The 23,483-nt window shown below is 41.9% G+C and overlaps 1 protein-coding gene across 4 annotated transcripts in view; it reads left to right on the top strand.

The window, feature by feature from the left end:
• The window catches only part of AOAH (acyloxyacyl hydrolase), a 77,131-nt gene extending 56,012 nt beyond the window's left edge, over positions 1-21,119 (top strand). Inside the window, exons 17-22 of one of the 4 annotated variants that reach the window (XM_088166165.1) lie at positions 1,483-1,655; positions 3,921-3,979; positions 4,061-4,120; positions 5,635-5,731; positions 14,454-14,530; positions 20,780-21,119. In XM_088166165.1, coding sequence (XP_088022291.1) covers positions 1,483-1,655; positions 3,921-3,979; positions 4,061-4,120; positions 5,635-5,731; positions 14,454-14,530; positions 20,780-20,908 — 595 coding nt within the window. In that variant the 3' untranslated portion in view covers positions 20,909-21,119. The remainder of the gene's footprint in view (positions 1-1,482; positions 1,656-3,920; positions 3,980-4,060; positions 4,121-5,634; positions 5,732-14,453; positions 14,531-20,779) is intronic. The other 3 variants (XM_088166180.1, XM_088166171.1, XM_088166174.1) reach the window with 3 other exon arrangements.
• The last annotated feature ends 2,364 nt before the right edge of the window (positions 21,120-23,483 follow it).

The raw sequence follows: 23,483 nt of genomic DNA, 5'->3' as shown, positions 1-23,483 counted from the left end.
AACTTTGAATGCCTTGAGACAGAACAACAATGCCTTGGAAAACTCCTGCTTCTATGGTGTTCACTGACAAGACGTCTGACCTAATTCACCAGCAGCTTGCTCAGCACTGCAACCATCAAGTTTGCCTTTCTCTTACCCCCTGGGAAGCCAAGGAAGAGATGAAAAGACTTTGCAAAGGAAAGAACCTGATGGAGGCCAATGGAGCCTTCTGGCCAGGAAGATGATTTCTTTTCTACAAGCAAGGAGCGCAAGTAAGAGGACAAAATGTAGGAACCACTAAAACAATGAGGCTGGTCATTAGTGCAACCTGTCTTTCTACTTGACCTTTCCTTCTGAACACCTTGGTCAGCTGAGCCACACCACCAAGACAGAATGAAAACTGTCACAACACCCTGCTTCCCAAGGTGGATGGATCCTCTCTTGATGGGATGGGACAACCTTCTCAGGACTGTGTTCCCCCCTTGCTGCCAGTCCCTGTTACAGACATGTGCACCATGAGAGCACAGCAATAGCTCTCAGGCAGGAGAGAGCGTGAACTCTTTTTCTGTAATAAAGTGGTTGCTATAATAACATAATTAGAGCAGTATTCTCCAGGCAGCCCGGAGTGGTTTTGCTTGTTTGTTTCTCTTATATAAATTGAAATGTATTTCAACTTTAGGATTTCATTTCCCCCACACACTCCTGCAGCATTTACAGCTAAATACAAGAGGGGAAGGATAAACCTGAGCTGGGAAATCTGGCTTGAAGAGATTCATGCCTGACAATGAGCCACAAAATATGGGCATTCAGTCCTTGTGGAACACTGACACAGCTCCTGTACCCCAATGGACTATTTTAATCTTAGGTATCACCTCTCTCTAGGTTCACACATTTGTCCAGACCCCTCTCCTGCCCTCCTAGGGAGCTGTAGTAAGAGGTATAGGACATGTGAGAGACAAAACTAACTTAGATATTCCTACCTTGCATAATCAAAGAGCGTGTTGAAGGTAAGATATGCACAGCAACCCATGGGGAAAGAAGTCCTACTTTCACCCGGCCGTGATGAAGGATAGGTTTTGCGTCACTTCTTTGCTTGCTTTCTCTCTTCTTTTACTTCTTTCTCACTTATTGAACAATAACTGCTTTGGTTTGGTTTTACCTTGACACCCAAGTTTTCTTGCTTTTACTCTCTCCTCTTCCCCTGTCTCACTGGGGAGGAAAGGGAGGAAGGAAAGCAGGTGAGCAGCTATGTGATGCTTAGCTGTGCACTGGGTTTAACCCACAATAGGAGTCCACTCTATAAAAAAGGGATTCGTTTGTCTGGTTTTGGCAGAGAGATGGGGCACACTGAGGGAGGTTTTTATATCACGTCTGATTTTGGCATTTTTCTAATGTTTTATTCAGCTGACTTAATGTCAAGAGCAGCCAACAGAGAAAATGACAGTTTGGGGTGCCCTTTTGGGGATTCCTGATACAAGGTCGTATTGGCATCCTCTTCTTTAGGGAACGTGACACGCTGGCCCACATGACCACGCCCAAAGAAATGCTCTCCAATGTGGTGCAAGCTCTGCAATACCTGGATTCCCACCTTCCAAATGGTAGCCATGTGATTTTAACAGGCTTGGTAGATGGTCGCTTCCTCTGGGATAACCTGCATGACAGATACCATCCTCTAGGTAAATTTGAGGTGTTGTGGGGTTCCTCCTGGTTATGTGCCCATTCATGTTGCCTTCTCTCCCTAAAAAAATCTATGAATCTATTGATGACTTCAAGCAAACCTGACAGAGTGGAGGAGATATGAGAAATATGAAGCAGATATTGGCTGTGCTGCAGATGTGGGAATGACAGCTCTTACCATGCCCAGTGCAGGACAGGTTAGAACCCTATTCTGGTTCTCTGTTTCCCCCACCAGCCATACCCACCCAGCTCCAAACCAGGTTCAACACATGCTGTGGTAGTGTAAACAAGCTGTTCTACCCCAATCTTGGCCCAAAATTGTGGTCATCCTGATTGTTGTTACAGGTGGAGGTGGGTATTTGGTTTGCACTTACTGACTGGTGGATGTTGTGGTAAAACTGGATGTGGACCAAGACAGAAGATTAAGTCCGAGGGTTGCAAAAGACTTTTTTTATATTAGAGAAATAAATTTTCTGCCAGTGCTGGGTGCCTAGCACCTCCTACACTATTGTGCAGGCATATTTTGGGACGTTTCCTCAGAGTGTGAAGTGCTTTGGGGCATTTTTTTCAGAGATTTGGAGGCTGCCTTTTGGAGCCTGTCATCTCAGGGTGTGAATGACACAGTACCTCTGACCATTAACAGACCACTCATTCCTTGGCTTTCTAGACCAAAAGCATGTATTTACTTGTATTTGAGTAAAATAATCTTTTTTGCATCTGACAAGCAGGAAGTTGTTGTCATAATAGTTCTCTTCAGGAAAGAGAGAGAGAAGCTAAATCATATCATTAAAATGGTAGATTACAATGTCAGATGATTTTGGCAACCACTGGGTAACACAGCTTGCAGCTGTGCTGTGGTTTCCCCAAGGTTCCCTAGTAATTACCAAGGGGAAAGAAATCTTCCCCATTTCTATTCCTATATTTTTGTCTTGTAAGCACTATACTAGTATCAATGGGAAAAAAAAAAAAAAAAAAAAAAGGAAAAATCTTATCCCTTTCAGGGCAGGGGAAACCTGTCAGAATTAATTTTTAGTCACATAAACCCATGTCTTCCCTTGAATGCATGCTTATCACAGCAACAGTTCCCCTAACTAGCTGGGTATCTAATTATCACAGACAACATACAGCCAAATCAGGAGTGGTTAACTATAGGATCAGTTGGAAAATTTTCAGAGGGGCTGATTTGCCTTAGAGGGACCCAATTAATTCTAAGCAATAAGGGATCCCTTCTGGCACATCTTCCAACAGGCTGTGAGCAGGTTTCCCCATTTGGCTGCCAGTCAGCTGTGACCAGCCATCAGTCTGTCTTTCTGCCACATCCCTGGTCCCCACAACAGCCCATCCTAGGGCCTCATGCTTCAAACTACAGGAATATGGAACATCCAAATAGCCAGAACTGTTCCTAGATCTTTGAAATCCCCACCTTTTGCTTTCTGGGCAGCTGAAACTCCTGCTGGGTGATGGGTAGCTTTGTGAAAGGCAGGAAACACATTTGTTTCAGGGAGCCACTGCAAAGCAACCTGAGAAGCTCTTTTCACTTGGGAGAGATTATGCTGTGCAGTTCCTAAAAACAACAATAAGAAATTCCTATTTTGTTACTCAAAAAGTATTAAAGCCTGATGGGATGATCAGTGTACTACAAACAATAATACAACTAATAAAAAAAATGTGGCCATTTAATTCCCATCTTAGTTGTAGTTACCAGAGGAGCAAAAAGATTGAGAAAATGGATAATTTTCTCAGCATGCCAAGCTATTGCACAGCACAGTGAATTTTAGGGAATGTTAGCTATGTGTTTGACTTGGTAACTGAATTTCCTCACCCACACAAGCATATCAACTTCGCTCCATAACAGCAAAATTGTTTACCCTTTTAAGGCCAATCTCTGCAAAGTAAATGCTAAACTCAGAGTATATACAGGCACCCCTCAGCTTTGCAAACCCTGCATTTCTTTGGTGGGTGAGAGACAGGTTAATGGGAAAATAGGAGGTAGGCATAGGCTGTGATGACTAACCCCACACAGGAAATAAATCACCTATGAAAGGCAGGAGAGGGATGTGGGAGAAGCAAGTGTGGGGACATGGGCACCTTAGCAGGAAGGATGCCTTGATGGTGGTGGGAGGGTACCCTCGGGGTAGGGGGTGTGGTGGGCCTCTTGGGGTGCCTCTTCCCACCCAGGGGTATAAGGCATGGGAATGCACAGATGTGCAGAATGAAGTCATATTTGATCATTGGGCACATATTTGGCTCTCTGTGCTTTGCAGGACAACTGAACAAGGATGTCACATACAGTCAACTCTACACTTTCCTCGACTGCCTCCAGGTATAATCTGCAGCTGTAGCTTAGGAGCATCCCCTTTCATATTGGTCCTTGTCTAAAACCCCTCTCCTCATGCCTGCCCAGGTGAGCCCCTGCAGCGGCTGGCTGACACCCAATGAGACCCTCAGGAATCTGACCTCAGAGGTAAGTCTTAATGGGACTGCAATGGGATCACCCCAGTGCTCAGACACTCTGCCCTGTGTCTGAGTTCTCGAAGCCTAATTGCCTCAAAGGCAAGACATCAGAACATTTTTTGTTCCCAAAGGCAAGGAGAGGTTGTGGAAACATCCACGTTTATTCTTTCAAATCCCTCTCAGGCTCTGGGAGGCAGCTTGCTCAAGTTAAGGGATTTGTGAAGGTATTACTCAATGCCAATGCTCAAGGGATGCGATCTCCCCAAGACAAAACTGTTTGGATTCATGTTCTTTAAGAAGAAAATGTGCCTGATAAGAAGGGAAAGGCTTTTGAATCAAGTGAGCTGTTGGTATGACAAGACAGCTGCATAGATTTTTCTGGCGGTGGGATCAGGTCCTGAGAGCAAGAGCCTTATCCTTTTTTCATTTGGGATTTATGCTAATCTTCCTCAGACACATTTCTGTGGGCTTAATCACCAGATGGTGTGACCAGGGAGCATCCAGGCTCAGTGCAGGAATGGGAACAGACAGAACAGAGATGTCTTAAAACTCACCCTAAAAATCTGGCTGCAGAAGTGAATGACACATAATAACAGCCACTTATTTTCTTATGGTCCAAGCTGATTTTTAATCCCAGCAATCCCCTGAAGCCATGTAAAAGGAGCCAGTAACCAAATATTATCAAAGGTGTCGTCTCTGTGTATAGTTGTATTAATGTTAGAATTCACTAAACAGCAAAATATGACCTTGATTTCATCAAAGCTTACATATGTATTTCATTTTATGCCCTGTCTCTCTTGACTTCAGAGAAGGCCATTAAGCAAATTCCTAAACCTTTGCAGGATTGCAGCTTATATATTCATACCAACAATACAGAACATAGAGTACATGTAACTTCTGGCCATGAACAATGCATATGTCTGCAGGGTATGCATTAATCATTCTGAGCCCCTGTCTGAAACTAATTGTATATGTTATTATCCAAACTCCACAATTATGATCTCTGTTATGGCTGCAGAAATTACATGGGATGTATCAGTTAGGCAGACACTCAGTGGTGGTAATTTACTCTTCTGAAAGTAAGAGTGGAATTTGGTCAGCACAGATAAGCATTATCACCCCCAACTTAGTAGTAGCAATGATAATAGGAAAAGAGGACATTTCTCTTGTAGAAAAGTTTTGCATTTCTTTAAGAAAGAGCTCCAAAAGTGAGAAACTTATATAAATAAGTGTAGGGACACTACTAAAAGAGGTCTCCAGTGAAATAAGCATATGCTGTAATAAACTTATAAAATCAGCTGAGGCCCCAGTGCAGCCTGTGAGGATGAACTGGGTAGTCCAATGGCTGGTGGTGCTCATGCAAGTCCATGTTCTTATGACGAGCCTCATTTTATCTCCGGTCCCCCAGTTGAAAGGGCAACATTAGCTTTCAAATCCCTGCCTGCACATTAGTGAAAAAAGTTGAATCCATGCAAAGCAACATGAATAGCAATGAACAGTCATTAAATAGTTTGATTTTTGCAGAGAGCATTACAACTTTCCAATGTCCTGAAAGAAATAGCAAGATCTGAGAAATTTGCCAACTTTGATATTTTCTACATGGATTTCCCACTGAGACAAAGTAAGTTGGTTTTTACCCTGTCCTTCTCACAAAGCATTTATTCAAGTTCTGGCCTGCTGGTGTGCTGCTTATATTTTGATTCTGTACCAGGAGAAGTATGGTCAGCCAGCCTAGGTGACCCTGCTGTCAGGGCTGCAGCCAAGGAAGTATCCTTAATGCCAGCTTCTCCTGGCTTCCATGGTTAGGGTGACCAGGCACATTTCCTGAGACAAGATGCCACCACCTCCTTGTGGTTCCTTGGGAACCACAGCCTCCCCGCTGGTCCCAGCTGCTGGCACCCACAACCCCAGTGATGCACAGCACACTGGCCACTTGCTCTTGGGTAGCAAGGTGACAAGGACAACAGACGTGCCTCTGATAAAAAGCAGCTTCTCAGGCTGATGAAGACAAAAAAGAAATCTCAGCTCAAATTGGTCCTTAATATTTGGTTTTACTTTTGAACATTGCTTTTAAAGCAGGTTATCTAGGCTAGAGATGCATACCTGCAATAGTCAAAGTGGTCTTCATGAGATGTAGTTTACTTCATCACTGACTGGCTTCAAGGCTAAGCAGTGCCTTGGGAAAGAGATCTTTTCATCAGCCATTTTCCTGCCTCAGCAACACAGTCCTCTCACTATTCCCGAAAGTAGAAGCACCTGTCCCATGAATAACTGGCATCTTTCCTATGTTTCTTTAAACACCTACATACTAGTGTAACTTTTGAGTTTAAGAGGTTACAAAACTTCTCTTTCTGTGATCTTTAGTGACATTAAGTAGGCGCATTACCTAAATCACTTTCTTCTGTAACTGACACTTAAAAATAAATTAAAACATCCAGAAAACTTTTGTTGTTAAGCATGAGCGTGAGCAGACAATGTCCCTGTGGGGCTGAAGACCAACACCTGTCCCTGAATCCCTCTCAGCTCTGCTTGCCTTGCAAGATGCATAGGGTGTTGAGTTCCATCGGCGTGGGATCTGAGACAGAAAAATCCCACACTGTGATCCATGTGACAAAAGCCTTTATTCAGTTTTGACGTCGCTTTTTATACCCCTTTCAATGTTCCCTGGCAAGCGTCTGTGATTGGCTCACAGATCAGGCTGCCCAGCCCTCTGACCAATAGCTGTCTGCAGCCAGGGCTGGAACTCATTGGATTAAATCCTTGTCTGTCTCTAATCTTGTCCTGTCTCTGTTCTTTGGGGGCTGGCCTTTTAAACCAGGCTGTTTATCCAATCAGTAGTCAGATTAACTGCCCAGTACAAGCCAGCTTGCACTGTGACAATTCCCCACTTCTTTTTCATTAATTTGAAGAAAAATTTTGAAACACAGATGTGCAGCTTGTTCTCTGCAATCTTGCCTGCAAGGGCCCTTTTGCATGCAAAATCACATTAACAGCATTTATTCAATTGGAATGGGGTTTTACCTAGCTTAATAAATTTGGCTTTTTTGGATAGTGATGAGTTCCACATACTAGAAGCCGCAGGGCTTTTGTTCAGGGGCAGTCAGGTGAATTAAACACTTTTGGTTTCACATGTAAACAATTTAACTGTTTAACAGCAATGTAACTTAACTCTATAACCATGAAACTTTAAACTTTTCTTTTGAAATTATAACCTAGTATAACATTCAGTTTTAGAACTGTGCAAAAGTCCAACTTGATAAAACAATTTGTAAACATTAAAACATTTTGTAAACAAACAACTCTGTTATTTCAGTGTCCCATAACCCTGTGAGGTAGGTGCAATTTCTGTCATTTACTTACTTAACCAATGATACATGAGCTTTTGAGGTCTAATAGATGATCTGGGATTTTCACTCAGGCACTTTGCCTGCTTAACAGGCTGGCTGGGTTTCCAATTCTATCTTTTAGAAAAATTGCAATATTTACTGCCATAAATCCTTTAAATTTAAATTTTTTTAATTGAATTTTATAAGCTTAGTATTCCAAATTATGGATGTGCTTGATGTATCATTGGAGTTGTGTTGTTTTTATTTAGAAAACTGTTAACATAATTTTCAGCTTGACATGCTACAGGCTCAATGCTTAATAACTACAGTGTTACAATTCAACATTAAACAAGAACCACTTAGTTCTAAATCATTAACATTTTTTTAAAAACAAGAAACCGTTTAACTTAAAACCATTTCAAATAAAAACATATGTATTTCCTTTATTCCTTACTCCCCTTTCTTTGTTTTATTTAAAAAACAATACACTAGATAACTTGAAACTCTTTTAATTAAGAAAATACGTATTTTCTATCCTTTCTCCCCCTGTTTTGTTTTTAGAATTCAAAACAAGAAGCAAAACATACACCTTTAAATTATTTTTATGTGGTGAGAAATACAATTACTGACACGTTATAATCCAATTTTAGTGTTTAATACTGTTGAAGAGTTTTCCTTTAAATGATAACTTAGGAGAATCTTTTCTGGATAAGATTCTTCATGTTTATCCCAAAGGAAGGAATTTTTGCTTTAGCAAGGCTAAATTCGATAGTCAAAATGATTTCATTTTAAACTCAGAAACATTCGGATTTTATAATTTTCTCTCCTTGTCAGTCAAATTCCAATTTGGCCACAATTGAAATAGACTGAGAAGGTTTTGATGATGCACATTTTCTTTTGCATAGTTAAAATCCCAACATGGCCAGAGTTGAGACTTTAGACTAGGCAAAATTTTTTATTATATTTTAAAACAAACCTTTGATAAATTTTAAACATTGTAAACTGAAGTGACAAGAGGAATATACTTTAGAAATTTTGCAACTGTGATTTGCTAATGAAATACCTTTTACTAACTGATCCATAGAAATTTGTTTTGTAGAACTTAGAGTAAGCAAGAATTTCAATTCTTAAGATAGCTGATTGAGTATGATGCTATTGCAATGTATATGAATAAAGTTAGCAAACATTCAACTGTGAACATCAATACACACTTTAAAATTTGTAGACTATATTTGCAACTCTGATAAAATATTCCTTTAGCAACTGTAAGAAAACAGGTTAACAAGGCAAATATCAACTTAGTAAAACTTGCAAGATATGCAGACTTTGCTAAAATCAAGCTGGAGGTGGATGAAGCAGCTGTTGAGCTCTGCTGAAGGTGAACATTGCTGGTTGCATTGCCACGATTGACTAGGTTTTTTAATCTTCATTTTTAATGTTCTGGGTTTTCCACCTTGAATACAAGGTGAATTGAGGTTACTTTGTCCTCTAGCCTTCTTTTGTAAGGCAGGAATTTTGGGACAGTTTGCTTTCATGTGGCTATGTTGTCTCCGATGGAGGCGATGTGCTCTCAGCCTTACTGCAGTTGTAATAGAATTAACTAACATTTCTATGTCCAGAGCTGCAGTCCCAAATTTTGCACATGCATTAATCATTTCTTCTAATGATGGATTTTCTTTGGGCAATGCACTTATAATTTTTCTACAGTCTTCATTTGCATTATTTTGCGCTAATTGTAACAATACTAGATTTTTTGCATCATTATTATCTACTTCCTTTTCTATGGTATTTTGCAATCTCTCTATGAACTGTGTATATGGTTCATTTGGGCTTTGTTTTATGTTTTTATATCCTTGGGTTGGCTCAGACATGTTTGTAACCTTATTTAGGTCTCTCATTCCTAGTTCTTTTGCCTGGTTTAGTATCACAGAATTTAAGCATGCTTGGGTCTGAGGATCTTCCATGGGACGTACTCCTAACAACTGGGGAACTCATACCCCAAAGCACGGATCTTGCTGTGATAATCTCGAGTTTTGCAACTCTTGCTCCTCTACATATATTATTCTCCAGGTTGATTCAAATATTGTATACTGTAGTGGAGTACAGAGTAACTTTGCAATTTGCTTCATATCATAGGGTGTTAGTTCACTATCAGTTACGAGTTTAAGCATATTAATCACAGCAGGGGATCCCATCCCATGCTTAGCAGCTAACTGGCGTAGCTCTAAAATGATTTGCCAATTGAAAGGTACATGTTGATTAGGTGTTGTTCAATTACTAACTGGGAAAGCCTCAACTGTCCCATTCCCCTGTTACCGGCTGCCTGGTGCTGATAAATTCATTGGCACAGAAATTAATACAGCAGTTTCTATACCCCCACATTATATCGCCTTTTGTTTTACCTCTGACCAGAAGATTACCGGGTCCCTGGAAGAAACAACCTGTGATTTAAACATTAGCGGGGCTGGAGCTGCTGTTTGAAGGTTGGCTGCTGAGATGCAGCTTGTGTCCTTTCCCTGGATGTGTTGGCTGTTCTTCTGTGCAGAGACCTCTTGGAGCTGTTCCGTGCTTGGCTCCTGGTGTGGAGAAACTGTGGGTGCTGTATCTCCAGCAAGATCGGGGCTGATTCTCAGTTCTGAAATCGTTTTCGGGGCTTTGGTGCTGGCATTTCTCAGTTCCGATGCACTTCCATGTTTTTCTTGTGTCTCTCCTGGTGTGACGTCATCATGGCACGCTTGGTGTCTGGGCTCGGTGGGGGTCTCCATGGCGACTCGGGGTGGCACCACGCCCTCTTGTCGGGGCAGAGACACGCCCTCTGGAGGCTGGGCTGGGGCTGAAACCCCTCCCCACAGAGGCAGGGCTGCTCCGGGCCGATGCACAGGTCAGGACTCCGCCTTCCTGAGGTTGGACCAAGACCGCGGGAACCTCCCCCCAAGGCGTGGTTGGAGCTGGAGGCACGTCCCACCAGGGCTGGGTTTGGGGCAAAGGCGCGCCCCCCCCCCCCAGGGCTGGGTTTGTGGTGGAAGTACGTCCCACAAGGGAGGCTGTGTTTCCTTTCTCCCTCCCCTGGCAATGTGGCCACTGCCATTTTGGTATTGTTCTCGGATGTCTCAGGCAGCAGTTTGGGGTGTTTTTAGAGTCTCTGGCCTGACAACTGAGGAATTACCAGCCAGTAAAGTCTCTCTGCATGGAGTAAGTACCTTTTCTTCCATGCTTTCGCTGGATAAATCAGCTTTTATCTCTTTTATCAGCTTTAAGGTATTTTTCCAAGGCTTTAAAGCTCTAATTGCATTTTTTATCATTTTTTAAGGCAGCATTTAGTATTTCTTCTCCAATTTTAGTCCAATAGTCTATATTTAATGCAGTTTCTACAGTCGGTTCCACCCCCTTTTCTTTTGTCCATAGTATTAAATCAAAAAGAATTCTTTTTCATATTCAATTTCCCAGTCCTCCAAAAACTCTGTCCATACCTCTATCACTGGATGTGTGTTTGTAGAAAAGAAGCTCCCCATGGTTTTCTTGTAGCTTTTCGGCTGAAGTTTTCCTTCATCTCTAGGACGCTCTGGCTGTGGTCAGTTCCTGTCACCTCTCTTTTTTGGGCGTCTTTCTTGTCTTTTGGACGTATTCCTGACTCTGGCCAGTGTTTTCCCTGCCTCCTGGGCAGCACCCGTCTTTATCAGATGGCCCTGGCTTTTTGCCAGCCTTTCTCTGCCTCTTGGGCAGTTCTCTGGCTCTCGGCCAGAATTCCCCATCTCTGTGGATGGCCCTGGCTCTTGGCCAGTATCTACAGTCTCAAGGATGGCCTGTCTCCCCCGCTCGCAGCGGTATGGCTATGCCAGATCACGTCGGGGTCACCAGATGTTGAGTTCGATCGGCATGGGATCTGAGACAGAAAAATCTCACACTCTATGATCCATGTACAAAAGCCTTTATTCAGTTTTGACGTCGCTTTTTATACCCCTTTCAATGTTCCCAGGCAAGCATCTGTGATTGGCTCACAGATCAGGCTGCCCAGCCCTCTGACCAATAGCTGTCTGCAGCCAGGGCTGGAACTCATTGGATTAAATCCTTGTCTGTCTCTAATCTTGTCCTATCTCTGTTCTTTGGGGGCTGGCCTTTTAAGCCAGGCTGCTTATCCAATCAGTAGTCAGATTAACTGCCCAGTACAAGCCAGCTTGCACTGTGACAATAGGGGTCCAACTTGAGGAAACACCCAGCATGAGCTGGGAGATATCACAAGGAGAAACACACTCTTTAAAAATGGATCAACTTGAGATGAGGGATTGAGTTGGGCAACATATTTCGAGTAGTTAGACAGTCATGGGAAAGTAGGAAAACAGCTTTTTTTTTCTATATCCAGCCTGAACCTCTCATGTTACAATTTGTCTCTCCCTCTCCCAGTGTGCACTGCTGTGAAGAGACTGGCTTCATCCTCATTGTTTTCCCACAGGCTCTTCCCCAGAATGGACCATCTCTGTCCCTCAGCCTCCATTCATGGGGCGAGAGCTCCAGCCCTTGCCACCTGGGGGCCTCTCCCAGATAGCCTGAATGTTTAAATTTTAAAAATAGTCTATAATAATTAGGAAAAAAGCTTGAGCTGCATTTTCTTGTTTTTATATTTACATAGAGAAGTAGTTTCATGTGGTCCTTATTGAAAAATTTTGTCTGGGGACTATATTTTAAATTCCAGCATGCAGGCATCTAAATCCAAAGCCACAAAGGGACAGAAGAACCCTGTCAATACTTTAAAGTGTATTTCTCTAATGCTTCTCCCCATTAGTGTTTGGTTGTCTTTGAAAGCACAGAGCTGCCATGGCACCTAACATTATTTTTAAAAAAATCTACTTTTGCAGCCAAATCCTATCAAAATTCAGAAACTTATTTTATTCTACATGACCCAATTCAGGAAGTTGGTTCTGGGTCTCATGAAGACCATGGAGGAGGAGGAGGAGGAGGTAAAGAAGTGAGAATGGGAGAGGCAGTCTTTCTGTCCAAAAGTTTATGTCAGAGAGGTGGGCTTCTTGTTCATTCTTGTAGCACAGAATTCCAAGGGTGTCCAAGTCTCCTGGCAGCTTTTGCCTCAGCTACTTAATATTTAACAAGTCATTAGGATTTGGAATGAACTGCCTGCTGGGTAGGCAAATTACTTTAATAAGTTAAATTACTAACTTTAGTTAATTTATTTGCTTTCACAAAAGGAAACATCTTAATATAATTTGCTGTTCTTGATTACATCATATTAAATAAATGAAGTAAACAAAATCACACATGCATATACAAACATCAGCTTTGAAAGACACATTGCAAAATTCCCTGCAGCCCTGGAGCCAAGGATTTGAGCTTGCCATCAGGAAAGCTGTCAGATCGTGAGTGTGCTCAAAAGCCAGCTAAGGCTGCTGACCTACTTTTCTGGTCTCTTTCTGAAGCAAGCGGCAAATCCTCCCCTAAACTCTCCAGACATCAAATATTTAGCAGTGGTTACACATGGAGTATTTTGATTTCAGGCTGGCCTGGGCATATATATGTACATTGCAGGTCCCAGGTTTCTCCGAGTGAAATTTGAGTAAATTAGCATTTATTCTATATTTAGGTGGGTGTTCAAGTGCACATGTTGACCTTGACTGAAGGAATTAGTGGTTCCTTTATGAAGCAGTGCAATAAAGAGGAGGATAGGGGTTGCTTGTTACGCCTTTTCCTTGATACGGATGGGAGCAAGTTCCAGTCTAGTCCAGCCAAGGCAACAGGCATTTCTAAGACAAACTCTGGACATACTCAGCTAGTGGATATTTGCTGGACTGCTCTAAGATTTTTGGAAGTCAGGTATCATAGTATAAATTGACCTATCTTGATACAAATTTTATGTATCTTACTTCCTCCTCTGCTATTTCTGGCACTGGAACAGTAGTCTATGTACAAAGTAAAACACAGTACACAGCCTTGTACTCCATGTACAATATCATATACAAAGGGTTAAGTTTACTCTGCATCTATATGTGCACTGCATGGTGTAATCTAAGGTAAATATATGTTATGCCCAACATACTGTAAATTTAAAACAAAGCTACAAGCCCCATGTCTTGAAACAGATTACTCGGGCACTACCTCAAGCATCACAAGTGGGTTTCTACAGTCAAAGCAGGAATATCACCTCTCTATGAATTAGAGTTAGCATGGGGACCCAGACTTCACTTTTTGACACAATAGCCAGGGTCCAAAAACCAGTGGTAAGCTCAGATCAAACTGTGGTGCTTGAATGGAGAACATTTTCTTCCTGACAGGATGCCTGTGTAATGCTATTAAGAATTCTTAATCTGTCATTATGAAAGGAATTACTGAATTTACAGTCTGTTAATGCCATATCCACTAGTCCCATGTTTGATCACTCCACAGCCCTTTTGAAGAGAGAAAGCTTTTTACTTCTCTAATGGCTCCAGGGCTTGCAGCACAACATCATTTGCATTGAATGTCATGCTTATGTAATTCAAAAGGTTATTTTGTTGGAGTTGAAAAAGACCACTCAAAAGATAAGTAACCAAAAATGAGAGTCTGCTCATGCAGACTTCAGCTCATGTGAATATTCTGCTACCATCTCTTTCTCCAAAAACTGCTGTTTTCTTTATATCTATTTATTTTCTTTTGCACTGCTGAAGATGCAACTAACATGGGAAATGCAAAAGCACTAAATCAGTATTAAATAATTTACAGCTTTACTTGCTACAGCATCTATCTTAGTTGGGAGGGAAAGTGAATTGTTTTATGATCATTTGTGTTCAAAGCGCTTCCTTGGATAAATATCGTAGAGGGGAAAAAAAACAATAAAGGCTTAAATACTGCCCCAAGGAGAGGGGATTGTACACACTACTGGCTCTGACAACTCTATATGAATTATCATAATCTTCACACAGAGCTGTCATGTGCTCAAAATACCAGCGGTGTTTTGAGGAGGAGGGGGTACATCTCTGGGTGGGCATCTCTGTGCTCACTGGTGATAGGCCCCTCTGCTTGCGCTCTTTGCAGCGGCCGAGGAGTGGCGCAAGATGGGAGGCGAGCCCTGGCAGCTGATCGAGCCAGTCGATGGCTTCCACCCCAACCAGGTAAAATCCCGGACCCAGAAGATGGGTGGGAGCAGGTGGGATGTGGAAGCATGTGAGATGCAGGAGAATGTGGGATTCTGGTGTCTATTGCTGCCCCAGGCATCCAGTTGACATGCCACGGGGATGTAGGTCTGGGGAATCTGTCTATTTTAAAGGAGAGAGAGTCATAGAATCATTTAGGGTGGAAAGACCTCTAAGATCATGGAGGTCAACCATTAACCTAACACTGCCAGGTCCACTAGTAAAACCTGTCCCAAAGTAGCACATGTTAAATACCTCCAGGGATAGTAATGCACCCACTTCCCTTGGCAGCCTGTTCCAATGCTTGGCAACACTTTCCCTAAAATATTTTTTTCTAATATCCAATCTAACCCCTCTCCAGTGCAGTTTGAGGCCATTTCCTTATGTCCTATTAATTTTTTCATGGGAGAAGAAACCAACTCCCACTTCATCACAACCTCTTTTTAGGTGTAGAGAGCACTAAGATCTCCCCTCAGCCTCCTTTCCTCTGGGCTAAAAAACTTCTGTTCCCTCAGCTGCTCAATAAGTCTTGTGCTCCAAACCCTTCCCCAGCTTTGTTGCTCTTCTCTGGACAAGCTCCAGTACCTGAATGTCTTTCTTGCTGAGAGGGGCCCAAAACTGACCATTGGATTTGAGGTGCAGCCTCATGAATGCTGAGTACAGGAAGACAATCACCGCCCTAGCCTTGCTGGCCACACCATTGCTGATACAAGCCGGGGTGCCTTCTTTGGTCAACCTAAATGACAGCTGTAGCCAAAGAGCCGGTATCTCCACTTCTGATGGCTGCACTCTGTTCTGACTCCTGCAAGGTCTTCTGCCTATTTCCCTCACTGATCAGTACTGTGGCCAAACAGGTCTTCATGCACAAAACCTGATCCTTGCCACTTAGGGTGACCAGCTGCCTGCCCAAACACCCATGGGAGTTTTGCAGGATCAGGACAGTAAGGCAGCACTGCCGAAACCAGACAGAGCCCCTCCAGCCCTGCCCCTGCCCTGCAGCCTCTGAGGCTGCAGATTTGTTTGTCACAGTCTGGAACAAAGATTCTTTTTCAAGTTATACATTTAAATTGCTTATGCTCAGCAGCTACTTATTATTATATTTTCATTTGCTCATTTGGCCTTCTAGGACAGGTGGCAGGAGAAGGTTTGCAGTTGGTTTATTACAGAAATAAACAAAAGGGAAGGAGAAGCAGCTGCTCCACTGTAAATCCTTGCTTCGGCTTGATAATCTAGCGTGAGATTGCCTGGTACCCACCATGTTCACTTCAAATTAGTTTTTTTCCAACCTTGTAAAACACATGGAGAGATCATGTTCTGCAGTCAGCTGCAAAAAAAAGACAGTTGGTTTTCTACACACTATCTGAAGGTTTTCCTACACATGTGCTGCAGTCAGTCTCCTTTGCAAACAAACCCCATCACACTGCCCAGCCACTGGCAGTGCCATTTGGTAGCTCCCCCTGCTCAAAATCATGGGGAGATTTTACGTGTGAGATAATGCCCTGCATGTGTTGACTCCAACAACCCCACTTCCATATGACCCAATGTGGTGAAGTTTTCCACACTGGGAAAGAGCAGTCAGTGGAGAAGAACTTCAACAGGAGTGAGTTGCAAGCACTGATGGATTCCAGCATTTCAGCAGCTTCTCCATTGACTGTTCTGTCAATTAAGCTAGAGGAGACCTGCAGGGGGAAGTCCAAAGGCAGAATAGATGCTTTAGGTGCTATCTTTTACACCCCTGTTAGGCACAAGGCCATACAGTGCCTTGTTAGCCCTGCCAAATTACAAGATCCTCCTGCTTGTAGATTAACACCTACATAGTTGAAATTCCTACCTGTCTACCACAGAAGTACCAGGAAACACCTGCATGAAAGTATGAACTCGCAGCCAGGGATGTGGAGAAAGCGTGCCTTGATTTTTTGCTGCAGGCTTTTTGCAAGGAAGCAATTAGTGAAAACCTGGCAAATGAAATGAGAGCAAAAACAGTGATGAAACAAACTCCATTCCCAACCCTGCCATCTGGGGAAACTGCAATATGAAGTCTGGAGTGCGATGGAGACTTCTGTATTATTTCCTTTGCATTATTTTCCTCTCTTTCCCTAGCCTGAGGCTAGCCTGAGGTTTCTTATAACCCCCAGCACCAGGCCACAGTGGGAACCAGGCTTGTCATATCACAGCTTTTCATCCAGCATCCTGCCCATCCTGCATCCCACCAGCAGCTGCAAGGTAACACAGAGTTGAAGGCAGAAAATATTCATCTTAGCAGGATCCTTCCTAAGCCACAAGAAAATTATGAAAGGACATTGAAGGGCAGCTGCAAATCTGCTAGCGGCCCCCAGAGTGTTAAGCTACAAGATGCAGTCAAGCACTGCCATATTTCACTCTCTCTGGACCTGGCATCCTGCAGTGGTTATGATCTCTCCTTCCTGCTCTTAGGATGACATTAATGCTTTATAGGTACATTTTCCCTTACAGTCAAGGTGCCAGCTGTAGATATGCCACACTTCAAGTGAGTTATTGTCCTCCTAGGATTTATTAATTAGCCTTATTCAAACATCCACCATTGTAAATCCATTTTTCTTTTCCTGTTGGCGTAGTCTGTTATCAACATACCACTATTTGGATTGAGACTCAGCACTCTGCCCCAAAAGAGTGACTCTCTTAATAAACAGAAGGAGAAGTGTGAGCAGAGACTGCTATTTTTGAGTGTTCTTAAGGAAGATGATAAACACTCCTCGTACAAGTTTTATTTAAAGTTTTACTTTCTCCTGACATGAATGCCTCTGGCCAGGTATGGTTTCTGTAGCATATAGAGCTGCCTAGCAGGAGAGGATTGATTCCATGCAACTTGTCAAGTGAACAGAGGCTCTTACTTCCATCTCTGCAGCTATTCTCCACACCTCACAGACAGCTTGATAAATTCAATGGATAAGATACCTCGCCAGGGCATTTCTGCTTAATTTTCCCTCTGTAGATCTCGAAGCACCTGACAAATATGAACTAATTTTTGGATTGAGAAGTGCTCCAAGGAAAGCATAAACATCTTAGCTCTTGCCTTCAATGGAAAGAAATTTTGAAGTTTAGGGTGAAGGAGCCACTTTCTGTGCCCCTTTCAACCCAAGGCTGAGCTGGCAAGTATGATCACTAGGTGATCCCTAATGACTGTGGTACAGCAACGTGGATAAACTGGTGTCTGTTGTCAACCCCTGAATTTCACCTCTGTTTATCCACTGTCTTTAATTTTTAAAAAATAAAAAGTAGTCTGCCGGTATAAACATGGCAGAAGCAGGTGTCAGCATGTATATTCAGGAATTCAGATGTCCAGACATTCTGGAGGGATGTGGGAGGGAATTGAACCTTTCTAACTAAAGCTTGCATACTTTGTAAGGAGAAGGAAAAGAAGATAAGAAAAAAGGCCACACTTGCCCTGTCCCATAAGACCTAGTGCAGATTTTCATGCATTGGAGAAAGGCTACGTTAGGCACTCAGGCAGGAAAAACTAGCCCACTCCAGGGAATATTTTATATGAAAAAAATCATGAAAGATGGGATAAACACCAAGTACTGATTTATTGAGCTGGACCTAGAACTACATTCCTTTCCTATAAAGTTTTTTGTGGGAAAAGGGCTTTCTTACATAGCTTTTCTAAGTTGCAAAACCGGAGAGAGCAAACAAAACACTCATAATTGGCATAACTGCATTCCAGTAAAGTTTCAAAGCTAAGATTTGCCTCCATCAAGTTTTTCCCAAAATGCGCATCTCAGGATGGAGGTGGAGGAAATTCATGCTATTTACTTTTAACACCTAAAAGTAAAGTGATTCATTCAGTCCTCCCAAGTTTCCTCTAGAGCTGTTTTTGAGACACCATTCCCCAAAGTCCAGCTTGGTTGTCCTTGGAAAAAATCTGATTTTTTCTTCACAGTGACTATAGAGGGAGCCCAGGGATTTTCTTCAGCATCTCCTTCTTACAACAAAATTTCACTGCAAATCCTTGTGAATGCCAGATGGCTTCAAGGACACCGCTTCCCTCTAGAATAGTCGATTGCTTTCTTTGCCATGCATTTCAACAGGACCCTGCATAAACCACTTCCTTTCTTGCTTTTATGAAGTTTCCAGGGAGAATGCGAAAGCCCTCACCATCACAAACTGGAACATGAGACGCTTGGAAGATTCTTAATGTTTATGTACAGGCAGGAAAGCACAGCTTGAGTGTGATTAGCTTTTTCCTTTTTCTTCCTTAAGACATAGCAAAGCATGTTCCAGGCAGAAATAAAGAGAAAAAGCTGAAGTGATGCATATCAGATGAGCTGGGTATTTACACTTTGCTGAGAATCATGCCTATCACTTGTTTGGTGCAGAAGGGGAAAACAGATAGACAGAAGCTGGTGAAAAACCACAGCTGCCTTCCAGTTGCAGTCACCCAAAGCTCTGTGAGAAATGGGTAATGCTTCCTTTTAAAAACTTGCTTTGGGGTTGTCATCTTCACAACAAAAAAAATAATTGCAAAGTTTATAAAAATTATACCACTTCTCAAAGTACAAGAACTTTGAAATTTAAAAAAGACCTGCAAGAAAGCAATTTCCAGAGTCACAAACCCTTCTCTGTGCTAAACTACTCATCCAGAATTAGTTATTGAAATCATCGGGACATCAAGAAATCATGTGTGCGCAGGACCTAATTCAATTTAGGGCAGTCTAAGCACATATACCTTGAATTAGAGGCATATATGTTAAATTAGTTCAGCATTAGTCTGAACACTGTAGGACATACCTCCTTTACAAAGGGTGTACCATGCAAAGACAGTAGGGTTTTTTAAACCACCCACCCAACCAATCAATTAACCAACCCCACCTATCCTACTAAAAAACACATGGAAGGCTTAGGGAGGTTTGTGAGGGAAGTTTGTGAAGAAGGTTTGGAGACTACCATGCCAGAATGGACCACTCTGACAGGGATGGGTCTCAGCCCCCTGGCTGCCACAGGGTGTCCCAGAAGAATGTTTGGTCACAATAGAAACTGCAACCAGGAGAAAATCCTCTAATTGAACAAATCTCCACTATCCCTCTTCCCTGCCCCAATTCCTTCATTAGTTTAAAAAGACTTTGAGAGACCAGAGTCTAAGAGCCTCCAACCCACAAGTTACTCTTTGCACGTGAGGCCTTAAATAAAAGAAAGATTTTTGTCTTCTAGCCCATTATAAGAGCTTATTTTAAAGCACAGGATTTAAAAAGTAGCACATAAATTCCCCACAGGCTCCAGTACCTTCCAAACTCCAAAACAACAGTACTCAAATAGTTTGATTTTATAAACCCACCTTGGCCCTTAAAAAAAAAGAGGCTTTTTTAGCCTTATTTAAACCTCATAATTGCAATCAATATCCATATGTTGAAAAGATTGGATGGAAAATAAAGTTCCCATATAGGCCAAATATTACTGCAGGTCAGGAGTATAACAAAAATGCCTTAGAAAGGTGTACAAACTTGGATAAAGGAAACTCAGGCTTTTCTCTCTGTCCCTTTCTGCTACCACTGATGTTTTTCACCTTGGCAATATAGCAGATAAAATTTCTCTTTGATACATAGCTTCTAGAGCAAAAACCTCTTTGAAAGCTGGAGGGAGACTGATATTGAGGAGAAAAACTATTCTACAATTTCTGCGGGTCTCATGGGAAAAAACTCTGAAGACAGCTCAGTAGCAGGTGCAAACTCAGAGCATCAGACACAGTTAGTTATGAAACTAGAAATAATTTGGCCTCTTTTTCCTCAACACCTGTGGTTTCCTCCCAGGAGAGCACAGAAAACATTTATTAGAAGTACCAAAGATATTTGGGAGCATGAATTACTTTGGACTTGCAAGAGTTTTATGCATTACACTTTTGACATACTTTCAAAATGTCACAGGAGAAAAAAAATTTAAAAATCAGACTTCAGGGCTTTGAATTAGCAGTTTATGGACTAGGAACATAAGGCATCTGGAAGTGTTTGGAGACAGACTATCATCATTAGACAAATGACAGGTCAGGGAGTTGCAGATATATGACCCTCATCCCATTTTTTTACTGTTTGGGATTTGGGCCTGCTCAAGCAGCTGGAATGGGGTATTTCCTTTGGTTAGAGGTTACAATCCATCACATGATTATACTGGGCAGTCTGCCTTATGGTGGGGTCTTCTAAGCTCTAGCATGAAATGACTGTATTACAGAGGCACAAGAAATTGATTTGTGATTTGCAGATTGCTGCAGCCCTTGGAACAGGCATTATCTGGCACAGGGCGCTTCATGAGTGGCCTCAAGTGCTTGGCAAGGCGAATCCATTCAACGACCAGATTGAAGCCATATTCAAAGATCAAGGTGGACACTGATTTCCGAACTGCTGGAGCCCTCACGTGATTTATGGTGGCACTTCCACGAGTCAAGATGATAAAAGACACACACAAAGAAGGGGGAAGGGAAAGTCATCAGAGTCAGTAGCAGTGGACATGATAAGAGCATTCTTTTCAGTTTGTATATCACCTGCACAAGTAGGCTATGCTTTTTCTGTGGAGCTACAAAAATAAAAATCAAAGTATAGCTGCTAGCTAGACCATTTATTGTACCAGTCTGAAAATGTGTATTTCTTTAATCCATATATAGCAAACTCCTAGCCCTATTTTTTTTTCTTCTCTAGAACATTTCTAGGTTATTTGTCGTGTTTCAACAGTTAATTTGATCCCCAAAGGAGAGGGAGGGGACCCCAAACTCATTATATTGCTATAAATTGTATGTAATTGCCTTGACTGTCAATACACTATTTAGCTGTTTTTTACTTATTAAAGTGCCAGGAATAACAAGGCACTACAATTTCAATATGCCTGGCAGCATCAACACAGGCTGACTGAGCACAGACTCTCTTCCACCATTAATAAGATATTAATAAACACTTCATGTATTCAAAGCAGGTTGCTTTTTTTGCTTCCTAAGAAATAGAATATGGCTAGTTCTATGTCTTTTACAGGCATAGCTGGAGAATCACTGAAAATACTGGGCAGCCCTTACTTCATGGGCTGACTTGAAGATGGAGAATTACTTTGTTTTTTCACCAGCTTATCCAATGCTCTCAGTAAAATAAAGAAATATTTTAAAATTGGAATCAGCTCTACCCTACCCATAATCTTACTGATGATAGAGGGATCAGAGAGGATAAAATGGCATTAATTATGGGTGGAAAAGATCTGGTAAAGAGCAAGCATTAACACGACATGATTAAAACCAACCCCAACAGCCCAAAACTCAGGTAGAATTGTTCTGCTCCTTGTTCTGAGCACAGCCCTTGCACACAACTGTGTCACATGTGAGGCAGCTCTTGGGCTGTGGTCCAAACCCAAGGATAGGCCTGGCTATAGGACATGCACCCACTCAGCATTTTGAACAGGCAAGAGATAACTTGGCTAATACTATTTTGATTGACGCATGTATTATTGCTTTCTTAGATCATGATCCTTTTTATAGAGTACAGTCAATGCTGGGTCTTTTATTAGGATATTAAGATAGAAATTCCTTTGGGATGACTGCTAACGCATAAGTAAACATTCAAGTCACCTACTCTAGGAAACCAGAAGGGAATACATTCCTTAATTGAATGAGACTTGTTAATAAGTACCCAATTCATTCAAGGCATTTAGATGTTCCCAAATATCCAGTCTCCCAAAGACTAGTTTCAACTGCAGAGGCATGCCTTGGGAAGACTATTTAGCATCAGGAGGAAAAGGAAATCTCCTTTCTTCCTGTAGAAATTCTCTTCAAGCAACATAACATTCCATGTACCCTGGCCAGGTAAAGCACTTCCTATTTTTTTATTACCTATTCAGGACTCTGTATCTTTCATTAAATACAACAGAAGGACAGAGACAAGTGCATCCACATGTTTTTACTACAGCCCAAGTACAGCACAGGCAATAATTACAGAATATCAGGTTATTTTCTCTACATCAACACATAGAAGTGTAGCAATTAAAAGGGGGAAGGGAGTCATGTTCGGAAGCCTAATTTTCAAGGCAATTTCTTCACAAATTATTGTATTTCATTTGAGGTTAGGATTGAATAACACCAATTAGGAGTTTTACAAAGTAGTGAAACTGACATTTCCTCAGCTAAAATAAGCTTCATTGCCCAGAACAAAGCATTTTTCTCTTAGAGACTTTCTTACTTGTGAACTTCTTGAGTTTCTGAACAACAGGGAGAAAAAGGTTTCTTCTAAAATTAGAACGCATTTTCAAAGATGACCTGAAACTTCCATAGCAGAGTCCCAAAGCAAAGCCCTCTCAAAGGTTTGTCCAGTACCATTGCTCCGTGCTGGATACAGGGTCTCAGGACACCAAGGAATGGGCTTGCCCCTAGCTGAAGGCACACTACCCAAAGCACATGCCCTTGTGCCTCAAGGTGAGCTCTGCACCTCCAAACCCAGCTGCATGCAGAAACCTGATACATAACTAATGCAGTAACTATGTGTTGAGAAAGATGAATTTTGGGACTATTAAGCGATGAGCTTTTACAACTGCTCTGTCTCTCTATTCTTTCAAATGCAAAAAAACAGCTGAAGATCTGCAATCACAACCATCAATCACTTACACATATCATTCTAAAAATATATGCCCTATACTTAAAAAAACACTGTTGAAAAAGCTTATTTATGCTAAAGCAGTGACAAACTATGAATTTTAGTCTCTTCCATTAGGTTAACTGTCTCCTGGTGCTTAGATTGGTTGAAGCTGAAAAATGCACAGGGAAAAGAAAAACAGGAAAAACAAGTTTCTCTTGGAAAACTAAGTATATTTCAATGCAATTCAAACTTTATTAGCAGTATATAGTTCTAGAAGGAATGGTCTGCCAAGATCTTTTTTGGGAAAGAGTCAGCATGTGAATAAATACAGAAGGGATTATATCACTGGTTGGGTCCAG

The sequence above is a fragment of the Sturnus vulgaris genome, chromosome 1, assembly GCF_052056855.1.
Source record: "Sturnus vulgaris isolate bStuVul1 chromosome 1, bStuVul1.hap1, whole genome shotgun sequence".
Taxonomy (NCBI): domain Eukaryota; kingdom Metazoa; phylum Chordata; class Aves; order Passeriformes; family Sturnidae; genus Sturnus; species Sturnus vulgaris.
The sequence above is the reverse complement of the archived record's forward strand: the minus strand, read 5'-3'. Positions and strand labels throughout refer to the sequence as shown.